Below are 10799 nucleotides of genomic sequence, written 5' to 3'. Positions count from 1 at the left end.
CACCAGCAGCACCAGCAGCACCAGCAGAAGCAGCAGAAGCAGCAGCAGCACCAGCAGCAGCAGCAGCAGCAGCAGCAGCACCAGCACCAGTGGTAGCAGCAGCAGCAGCCACATTCCTACACTTCTCAAAGCTTTGCCACATGCTCTATAAATAGGGTCTCATTTTGCCCTCACAGTACCCCTGGGGAATGTGTGCCATTACTCCCAGGATGTGGGAAGTCTTCCCTTTTCCAGGTGGCTAAATGCCTGGATAGCCCAAAGGAGGCAGGTTCTCCAGAGGGATCCTCTGGGCCCAGCTGGGGAGGACGGCTCCATTTCTGAAGAGAAGGACTAGCAAAGCTCTTCCCATTGCTGGCTCTGCTGCAGATTCAACCGACTTCTTGCTGTTTCCATTGCTTATGTTTTAGTTGATCGGTGCAGACCCTCTGTCGGGATAAGCTGATGAGACAGCTGTGCCAAAGTCCAGGGAGAGGGGGATATTCATCAGGCAAAATTTAGAGAACAGGAGCTAATGATCTCGGGAAAATGCACTCTGGGTGGCAGTGCATGTGTGTATGTGTTCATGCGTGCATGTGGGGAGGGGGGCACAGGGAGAGGGGACAGAATATTCCCACTTCTCTTTCAGACAGACTCCATGTGCTCATGGCTAATAGGGAAAGCCATCTAGCCCCTCATTCTCAGCAACCAGACCAGGCAAGGCAAGGTACTCAAAGCTGGGTGCAAAAAGCAGCTCAGCGTGGGAGGCAGCGTGGGGCACCGGCCTTGGTGTGCTTAGAATCACGCCTGGGTGACTGGGCAAGCTCCTGGCCCTGTATGGAAACCAAAAAGGGTGGGCCAGCTGATGTCTAAGGAGGGTCCCCAGAAGCTCTAGACCCCCTCTCTTTGATGGTGAAGAAAGGAGGTGCAAAAAAAGGTCAAGTCACTGCCCGAGGCCCATGCGGTACAAGGAAGAGCCAGAAGTCCAAAGCAGCTGCCAGACTCCAAGCCCAGTCTTCCTTCCCCTGCCCGGGGTCAAATCCCAACTTGTCACTTAATGACTGTCTGACTTTGGACAAATGACTGAATCCTTCAAGCCTCAGTTTCCTCATATGTAAATTATGCCTTTTGCCTCCCAGGGTGTAGTGAGGGAAGCCCTTTGCCAGTCTTATGGCTCCCTAGAAATGGCTAGTCACTTTTTAGATTTTCTATTGAAACACCAACCAAGGAGATTTGTGTGTGGACCTCGCCCTCTTGTGGTCTTTTGGGGAACGCACCTTCTTTTTATTTTTCTTGACCCTGAGACAGTAAGTTTGATTTTAAAAGTTTAAAGAGTCTGGTTCCAGCTACACTGAAGCTTTGTTTCATAACCGGGTCCTGTTTTAACCTCAGGCCCTGGGGCCGCGATTGGGTGGGGCCCAGACGGTTCTGTTCCATCCATTAGGTGTGTGTGTGTGTGTGTGTGTGTGTGTGAGAATGTGTGAGTGTGTGTGTGAGTGTGTGTGTGTGTGTGTTTGTGTGTGAGTGTGTGTGTGTGTGTGTGTGTGTGTGTTTCACTCGGTGGTTCTTGATTGGCCACAGGGCTCCCTAAATCTCACTGCTTCATCACCCCTCCCACCTGGTCATCTGGCTGTTCTCCTCCCCTGGAGTGCACTTTCCCTAAGCCCCGACTGGACTCAGCTCACTGCACACCCTCCTCACCAAAGAGCATTTACTAACATCTGGCTGCTTCCTTGGTCACACCCCAAGACTTAGTCCACAGAGACCCTAGCTCAACGCAAAATGCTTGACGTATTTCAAATGCCCTGTGACCTTCCCTCCCCCCCAATACAGAGGGGAGGGCCATAGGGCAACAGTGGACTTTGTTCTGTGGCTTAGTGAACAGCTCCAGGCTGATAGAAACGATCCTCTGGGCATAAGGAAGAAGAAAACGAATATATGATTGCAGTGATTTGACAGAAAGCCTCAGTTTTCTGGGTCTGATTCTAAGTGATTTTGACAAAATGCCAGTTTTCCCATCAAGGGTCAGCGTGAGCACCCAGTTCCTTCCCACCCCTGCCCCCTGCGCTGTCACCCTGGGCACTGCAGACAACTGGCCAGATGTCCAGGAGGGTGGAGTGGGTGTGGCCCTTGCCCAGTGACACCCATGGGTGGGCTCCAGGGGGAAGACCCCAAATGTCACTGACATCATACTGGGACAGATGATACTCTGCCTTTGGCTTCCTGTCTTGCCTTCCTCCCTCCAGAGTGACCCATGCCAGCCACTGGCATGGGCCTCATTCATCCACTGAGCCAGTGTCCATGGGAGCCACCAGCAATTCTAGAAAGTAGACATTCCATGTTTTCACACCTTCTTGGACAAAAGGAAGCTTTTGGGAGAGAAAGCAGAAAGCGTGTGAGATGGTGCCTGAGATTCTGGGTTCAAACAGTCCCCATTACACTAAAGGCACCTAATAAATGACTGTGTGGCAATGGACACATCACTTCCTTCTCTGGGCCTCAGATCTTCCCTCTGTAAAATGAGGCTTTTGGATGAGATGACCACCAAGGTTCCTTCCAACTCTGTCTCTGTGTTCCTGGGATTTCCAAACTCTATTCCTGCTCTGTCTTTAAACCACATATCTTCCCCTTCTTTGCTCAGCCCATAACAAGGCAGCTGGACCTGGAGTCAGGAAGACCCAAGTTCAAATCCAGCCTCAGACACTCGCTAGCTGCATGACCCTGGGCAAGTCACTTCCCCTCTGTCTGCCTCAGTTTCCTCAACTGTGAAATGAGGGTAATAACAGTGCCACTCTCCCAGGGTTATTGTGAGGATCCACTGAGATTACACTTGTAATGCACTTATTAGCATGGTGGTTGGCATTGGTTGGTGCCTAATAAATCCTTTTTTTCCTTTCCCTCAGAAGAGAGAACCCAAGGCTTGTCCCCAAAGAGTCAAGAGAAAGCGTCAAGTCCTGGGGTTCCCTCTTCCAGTGGGGAGGCAGAGCTGCTGCCCAGACTGGCCCCATGCTTACAAGCACCAGGAACATCCCTGTGACCCCTGAATGAGCTGATAACAAACCCTGCCAGCCATACCTTCCTCCCCGTGCCTTACTTTCTCTTCTCTCTCCTGGGGAAACTCACCCTGCCCTCCATGGACTTCCTTCTCTTCAGAGTCCTTGGGGACCCCGGCATGTGACGTTGGCTCATTCGTAAACGCGGCTTCACCTGTGGGATACATGGCAATCATGACTTGAAATGCAAGGGCTGGCATCCGCAAAGCCCTCCTAGGTCACGTCTCATAGACAAGGGAAAAAACACGGTCCTGAGAAGCACAAATTCAATTCAATTCAGTCCCGATCATGTGCAAGGCATGAGCCCTCCCAGACCCTCTGCTCAGGACCCCACAGGCCAGTGGAGAAGGGACACACCCACATTCACAGATAGGTCTGACCCTAGCTAGAACAACCCTTTCCGGCCACTGGAACATAAGATTCTGGGGCTTCCAGGTGGTCCCTGGTCCAAGTGTCCCTCCAAATGGAAGGGGTTGGCCAGTGGAGTCTAGAGGCCCTTCAGACTCAAAATCTCAAAAAATCAAGTCACATTTTATCTGAGGGCATCCCCCTGTCCCCACAGGTCTTCATCAGCAGCAGCTCCAACGTTCAATAGGGGCCACACTGAATTAGTGGACAGAAGGTGGATTTGTAGCCAGGAAGACATGAGTTCAAATCCTGACTTTGACACCTACAGACTGTATAACTTTGGGCAGGTCACTGAACCTTTCCTGAGCCCCGGGTTCCTCATCCAGAGAAGGAGGTGACAATAACACTTCCCAAAGACGGAGGAACGTGTTTGGGTTTTAGTCATTTACTTTATTCCTGGGCAAGTGGGCCTAGAAAGGAGAAGGATCTGGGAAGGCTTATGCACCGGGAAAGGGGCACCGCGGAGACTGATGGGCTCCTGCCGCGCCTACCCCTGTCTACACCCCCTGGAAGGCTGGCTGGTGGACACCCGCCCCTAGATCTCCCAGCACGGAGGAGAAAGGGCGCTAAGAGAGGAGGCAGTATCACAAGGGCTGAGCATGAGGAGATGACTTGGTTAATTATTAATGACAGCACATGGGGACAGCGGATTTGGAGAGCAGCGGCCCGGGAGGCTGGAGTCACAGGGTCAGGCACACGGGGCAGCAGTGAAGAAGACTGGACACATGAATGGGGCGGAATCACAGGCGGCCTTGAACAGCCGTGCTAAGGGCTTCTGGCTTTAACTTGCAGGCCATGCATGGATGAGACCGCAGCTATTCAGTGTGAAAAATGCGGCGTTTCTAGACGAGACCTAGGGGCACTTTGTCCCTTCCTAAAGATCTGCCTGCTGGTGGAGGAAGACGCCAGGGATGGATAGCCGGTGGCCCGGTCTTTAGCCCTTGGACACGTCACGGAGCTGGCATGGGCGCGGTCAGGGCTCACATCTCCGCGTTACGTTTCCAGGCAGGACGGCTCACCATCACTCTGAGTAGTTAAAAATCGGTTAAAGAATAACAAAAATCCTCTACCTTACCCAGTGAGAAAGCACTCACAGAGACAAATTTTAAAACAAAGCAGCTTCTACAACGTCAGCACGCAAAGCCGCACAACGCTTTTTCGCTCCGCTTTCTCAGCTGTGCCTCCCCCTAACCCCGAGCGCGAGTGCTACTGGGATCGTCGTTTTCATTACAGACGAAGAAACTGAGGCTGAGAAAGCCCGTGGTCACACAAAGAATCCTGCCAGGGGCGTTACTTGAAGCCTAGTCGTCCTGACTCCCAGACCAACACACGGTCCACTATGACCCTCTGCCTCTAAATTCGGTGGCTCCCACTTCACAAAATCGTTGGTTAGCTGAACTGGCACCCGCCATAGAAACGTGGTTTGACAATAAGCCCCCAGGCGCCCAGCCCATCAGCTCGGGGAGCGGCCTTCAGATGGAGAGTTTTACCGAGGCGCTCTTCTCCAGCTCCTTGAAGGTCTCCGGGACACGGTGCACAGTGATAGGACCCCAAGATGTTGACGCAGCGACTTCTTGGCAAGCAGGGGCTGGAACTGCACTCGTCCACGTCTCCCTGGCAATTTGTGCCTGGGTGCAGACATTGAAGTTTGGAGGACCAAGCTCTGAGGGGCAGGATGCGATTGCTCCCCCCACCCCGATTTTTCCAGGGTCCTCCAGTGACCGATTGCCCTCCACCTTATGTTGCATTTATGGGCGGGATTTATTTATGTGGCATTTATTCCATTAGAATGAAAGCCCAGTGAGAGCATGGGCTGTCTCCTTCTGTCCTTTCATCTCTATCCAGCCTTAGCCCAGTCCCTGGCGCGGGAAGCACACCCGCTTACTTAAAGCCTGGCTAATGAATCGTATTTTCATCACTAATCCCTTTTTCTAGGTGGTAAGCGAATGGACTTGCTGCTTCTTTCCATAAACACAGCTCTGGGTTCATCTGGACAATCACTAAGACCTGTATTCATGCATACTCTGCTTGGAAGCCTAGAGTGGAGGGCACTGCTCTGTCCTGGGACAGCACTCACTAGCCCTGGAGAGGTCCCTGACATGGAGCCCGCATTTTCCTGCTCCTGGTTCGGACTATGGGATCCTTCTTCCAAGGGGTCACCCTTCAAATAAGTGAAGAAAGCTCTCTTTGCCCTCCACCCCTACCCTCTGCCTCAGTCTTCAACTTTAAGACAGGCGGTTTAATTAATGGCCACACTCTGAAGAAGATGCATCACCATCTGCCTTGCTGTGGCTGCCCCTGGGACCTTCTGTCTCACTTGTGGAAAACTCCAACATGCTCTCTCTCTGTTAGAATAATTGTCAAGGCTAGCATCTCCACCGCGTTGTAAAGTGAGTTACTCCATCTCCTTCCCTCCACAACCCACTAGGACACATGGGGCTATCTCCCCAGGACTGAAGCAGGTCCCGTCTTGCTGACTCCCAGCCCAGCTCTCTCCGCTGGCCCCTGACGTGCCCGGCGATGGCTACTCCAGAGAACAGGGCCAGCCCACTCTCCTCTGAACCCTCAACACTCTACACCCAGTAAATGTCCACGCATACATCCATCCTTCTCCACATCCCCAGTCGCTTCCAATGATTCTCCTACAATGTGAGCTCAGGGCCCTCTAGCCTCCTGTCCTCTGTCCTCCTGGGAACTCTCTCCTTTGTTCAGTCATGTCTGATGCTACATAACTTGCCAAAGATACCGGAGTGGTTTGTCATTTCCTTCTCCAGTGTGTCCCCATTTTACAAAGTGATCCCTAACTCCTAAGTGTATTAGGGGAGTCACATCCCGGTTTTCCTGTTTCCTAGTTCATCCTCTACCCACGCAGTTACTCTGCCTCTCCAAGAAGACAGGATACTCAAGCACGCTGACCTGTCCACCCCACTGGACACTCACAGGAGTAATTCCCAGCTAAGTCCCTGCATTGACCAGGACCACAGGGGTGAGGTTCACACTCATTGATGTCCACGTCACACCACGCGCCTTCAAACCCGAGCAGGCAAGAACACCAGTACAGCCCATCTCCTCTGGGGGCGTCCCCCTGGGGAACACAGGACCCACCATTCAGGCAGTCACAGGGCTTCACAGACACCTGTGGAGGAAGGTGAAGGAAAATATCTCAGGGATCTGTATTGGTCAGCAGTGAGAGGGGCAGCTCTGAACCACGAGCCACCAGAGGAATTTCTTCTTTTTAAATGTCCCCCAAGGAAAGACAGTGTGTATTTAGGGGAGTGAGTGATGTCTGAGGGGTTGGCCCTGACCAGAGTCATCAGACAAGCTGCTTGTGAAGTCCCCTTGGGCACCCTGAGCCTCAGCTTCCTAACCTGTAAAATAGGGTCACTGATCCCTGGAGGACCTCACTGACACAGTCATTTGGGTTGGAAAAAGAAACTTTGAGTGCTCTAGAAAACCCCTCATCATGGTCACTAATTAGAGACAAGAGTCAGCTTGTCCTTCCTGGGTCACTACCTCAATGGTTCCTCTGGCCTCAACCTTGCAATCATCCACAGCACTGACAGTAAATATCTGTGCACTTTGGGACATGACTTTCCATCGTAGAATGCCCCCCGGAGAGAAACTGGCTCCTTCAGGGCCCGAGGTCAGGGAAAAGAAGACAGCAGAGCCTTCTGGGTCCAAAGCCACCAACGGATACACAAAGTTGTCCCCATAAAATGTCTGTAGTCTTTCCTGCGGTTCCTGGAATATGGGGGGCTGGTTGTCTGTGACAGAGCAGACACTTAATTTTGTGAAGGCCAGAAGCATGAAGGAGTTTACAAAAAAGAAAATCTCCCTCTTCTGCTCCATGGCACCCATCAGATTCCTTTGGGTATCATCTGACACCCTTCCCCACCAGAGGTCTTCCTGGGTCCCCAGATACTCTCAGGAAGCATAAAGGAGTGAAATATGCCAGGTTTTCATAACCCCCCAGGATTGCCTGGGGACTCCTCACAAGTGCAGAAATCAGAGCAGGGAAGGGGGAAGCCTGGGGACCCCTCAGCCCAGGCTTGCAGCAGCTAAGATGTTCCTGTCCCATGCCCTGCTCTCCTTTGCTCTCTGAGCTCTTAAGCTGGGAGAAAGAATGGTAGGTTTCCTGGCAATCAACTGGCCCAGGCTGGAGAGCTTGGTGACCCACCAGTCCTGAGCCTCAGATAATCAGCATTGCATTGACTTAGCAAATAGAAAATTCAGTAACAAGCAGGAAGCGGCTGCCTTTATCCTGTCTTCATCATGTAAACAGGACAGAATGAAAGGCAGGACAGAATGAAGAAAGAAATCTGCTATTGTCACCAGAGGTGGCTATGCCTCTGAGATGTCACACTTGCACTGGGCCCAGCTCCCTGGCCTCTCGGGGGCGGTTCTAGTGTAAGCAGTCACCAAATGCCTTCAAACCTTCGGAGATGGACCATGTCCACTTGGAGACAGCACTCCTGCAGAGCAGACAAGGGCTCATCGGGCTGGGGTCCCCCTCTCCATAACAGAGGCCATCGAGATAGCAATGCTTTTCCTAAATAGTAATTCAAAGTTATCAGCACAGATGCAGTTGTCTGTCAATGACGGCCATGGGCTATTAGGGCAAGGAAGCTGTGCATGCCTTAGGCAGGTGATGTGCCTGTCAGCTTTCTGTTGCCATTTCCAAGGGGAAAAATTCCAATTAGGATCTGGGTTTGGAAATATCTTCCACTAATGATCTGTCCTAACGATCACTTTGTCCTAGAAAACCAATTCTTTCTAATCAATAGGAGTTTCTGCAGAGCTAGACAAAAATAGGGGCCCTTTCTTAAGCAGGTGGATCTATTTAAAGAAATAAAGAGGTAAATGTGTAAATATCAGAAAAAATAACAATGGGCTTGTCCTTCCCATTCACGAGTCTGCACACTGTCTCCCCCTCTCTTCCACATAACCACGGGAGTCCAGAGACACTGGGCTGTTGTTTGTAGAACTTCATGGCTGCTTCTGGCTGCTAAAATGGGGATATGTGGAGGGAATTAGAACTCGTGGGAAGCAGGTGGGACCAGAGCTGGCCTTGGGATCATAGTGCTCAGAGCTGGATGGGACCTTGGGGGTCAGCAAGGTAACCCCCAAGTCACCAACAGAGGAAAGTGACGCCCCTAGTGAAGGACCTGGGGATGCTTAACCTGGAGAAGATACCAGGGAACATGACGACCACCTGCAAACCTGGTGAAGAGGGATTTGATTCATTCTGATTGACCTTAGAAGGGAGAACCAAGAACAATGAGGAGAAGCAGAGAGAGACCTTAGCTTGGCGTGGGGAACCTGGGAGCCCAGCATCCACAGAGGATGAGGACCCAGCCCTTCTCTTGGCCTCCTGAGCTGGAAGCAGAGACACAAGGAGAGCCCTGAGGAAGCCAAGAGACTGGAACTGCCAGGGAACCAGGGCGGGGATGATCCAGCCCTCTCCTGACCCCCCTGGGTGCAGGGGGATCCCCGCAAGCCTGGCAGGAGGAAGCACTGTATCAGGAAAATCTGCTTCTGGGGTCAGGGCTTCAGAGCCAGATTTTGTCCTGCCTGTGACTCCTCCTTCCTTGTCAGAGGGAGAGCGTATCCCCCAACAGGAAGCCCAGAGCCTCACAGACAGGAGCTGCCCCAGAGCCAGAAAGCTTTGTGAGCCAATACCTGGGAAGAGGAAGGGCCGCCATCTTTCTGCAGTCAGACACAAGCTGCTGTTCTCAACAAAGTGTAAGAACTTTGAGGTTAGAATCTGCTTGTCACTTCTTCTCTGGGCACCCCCCCCCAAGGCTGATGCTGACTCATACAAAACTACCAATGATACGTAAATGTATAACAGCCCTGGGCTCAGAGGACCTGGGTTCGAATCCTCCCTCTGATCCTTACGACCTGGGTCTCCTTGGGTCCTCAGTTTCCTCAGCTACAGAATGGGGAGAGGGGCAGTGAGGTGGGCAGTGGGCAGAGGGCTGGGCCTGGAGCCAAGAAGACTTGTCTGTCAGTAAGCATTTTCAAAGTCCTTACTATGGTCAGGTATGGTGCTAAGTCCGTGCTGGGTGACCCTGCATGGGTCACATAGCCTCTTGTTGCCTCTTTCCTCAACTATAAAATGAGGATAATGACAGAAGCTGCCACAGGGATCAAATGAGATAATATTTGCTGACAGCTCAGCCCAGTGCCTGGCACATAGTGGGCACCATAGCAGTGCTAGCTGTCACAATTAGATGGTCCTTGTTCCAGCACTAACCCTCTGACCCCAGGCATAACTCCAATGGCCATCCCTGACATCCTGAGGGTAACATGGTCCACTCTCTGCTGGACCAATGTACAAGAAGAGTCTGTGACCCGAGACTCCCTGGGCCCAGGCATTTTGCTAGTGAAGATAAGGTTACAGGTGCCTAGCCAATTATCTGAGCAGTTTGTGTATAGCAGGGATGTCCCCTCTGGGCAAAGCCATCAATTCTCTCTTGCCCAGCCTACCATCTTGAAAGCCAAGAGGCTGGGGGTGAGAGAGTACAGCCAGGACAGGGTATGTGGCCCTCATCAAGAAGGGCAGCAGGAAGGGCTGGAGCCAGGACACGGGCGTGGTGTTCACAGATCTGAATGACTGTTCCTTGGAGCAGGGGCAGAGCCAGGTGATCTGAGCAGAAGCCATGAAGGGAAAGATGGACATTGAAGGTCAGGAAAAGCTCCCGCACAGTGATTTCTTTGATACAGGAAGCTCCCAAGTGAGGGAATCCTCTGGACCAGGGCTGCCTACAGTGCCAAGAGGGCAATGGACCTGGCCAAGGTCATAGAGTCAGTATGTGTCCAAGAACAGACCTGAATTCAGGCCTTCCTTCCTCTTCTGAGGCCAGTTCATGGTCATTTGGCCATAGCAGCCCCATGATGCCTGGTGACAAATGACCTGGGTTGCCTCACATTAAAAGCTATGAGTAAAACAGGCCCTTCAGCACTTTTTTCTAAGCAGGGGGTTCCCTGCAATAGTCTCTAAATGGAGACTGGATGATTGCTGGGTGAGGATTCCTGCTCAGGTTTACACAATCAAATGAGTTGGTCTCTGAGGCCCCTCCCAGCTGCCAGGGTCTGCTAGAGCAGATAGATGCTGGACTGGGCTATTGTCCACACTGGCAAACCTGTGTGCAAAGCAGGGTCTGGCAGAAGCCTAGAACTGTATTCCCACAAAGGGGAGTATGTGAGACTGGCCACAGAAGACAGCCTTGTCTACACAGAAACCTCAGCACCAAGCTGACAAACAACCCAAAGATCTGGGGCCACAATCATCAGAAAAAGCTCATTTATCCTCACCTGTCTGGGCTGCTTCTCTATCCTTCTGTTTCCAAGGGAAACACA

General features: G+C 52.0%; 1 protein-coding gene across 1 annotated transcript in view; it reads right to left on the bottom strand.

Annotated features, from left to right (window-relative positions):
• Positions 1-10799, bottom strand: part of VWDE (von Willebrand factor D and EGF domains) — a 56816-nt gene that overhangs the window by 15465 nt on the left and 30552 nt on the right. The window contains 6 exon segments of the mRNA XM_069094406.1: positions 4-145; positions 4843-5065; positions 5863-6010; positions 6367-6573; positions 6951-7201; positions 7872-7986. Coding sequence (XP_068950507.1) covers positions 4-145; positions 4843-5065; positions 5863-6010; positions 6367-6573; positions 6951-7201; positions 7872-7986 — 1086 coding nt within the window.

This window comes from Petaurus breviceps, unplaced genomic scaffold (assembly GCF_028583685.1).
Source record: "Petaurus breviceps papuanus isolate PSGF00001 unplaced genomic scaffold, PetGlider_PUasm1.0 218, whole genome shotgun sequence".
NCBI classification, from domain to species: Eukaryota; Metazoa; Chordata; class Mammalia; order Diprotodontia; family Petauridae; genus Petaurus; species Petaurus breviceps.
Note: the sequence above shows the minus strand (reverse complement) of the source record. Positions and strands in the feature narration are given on the sequence as shown.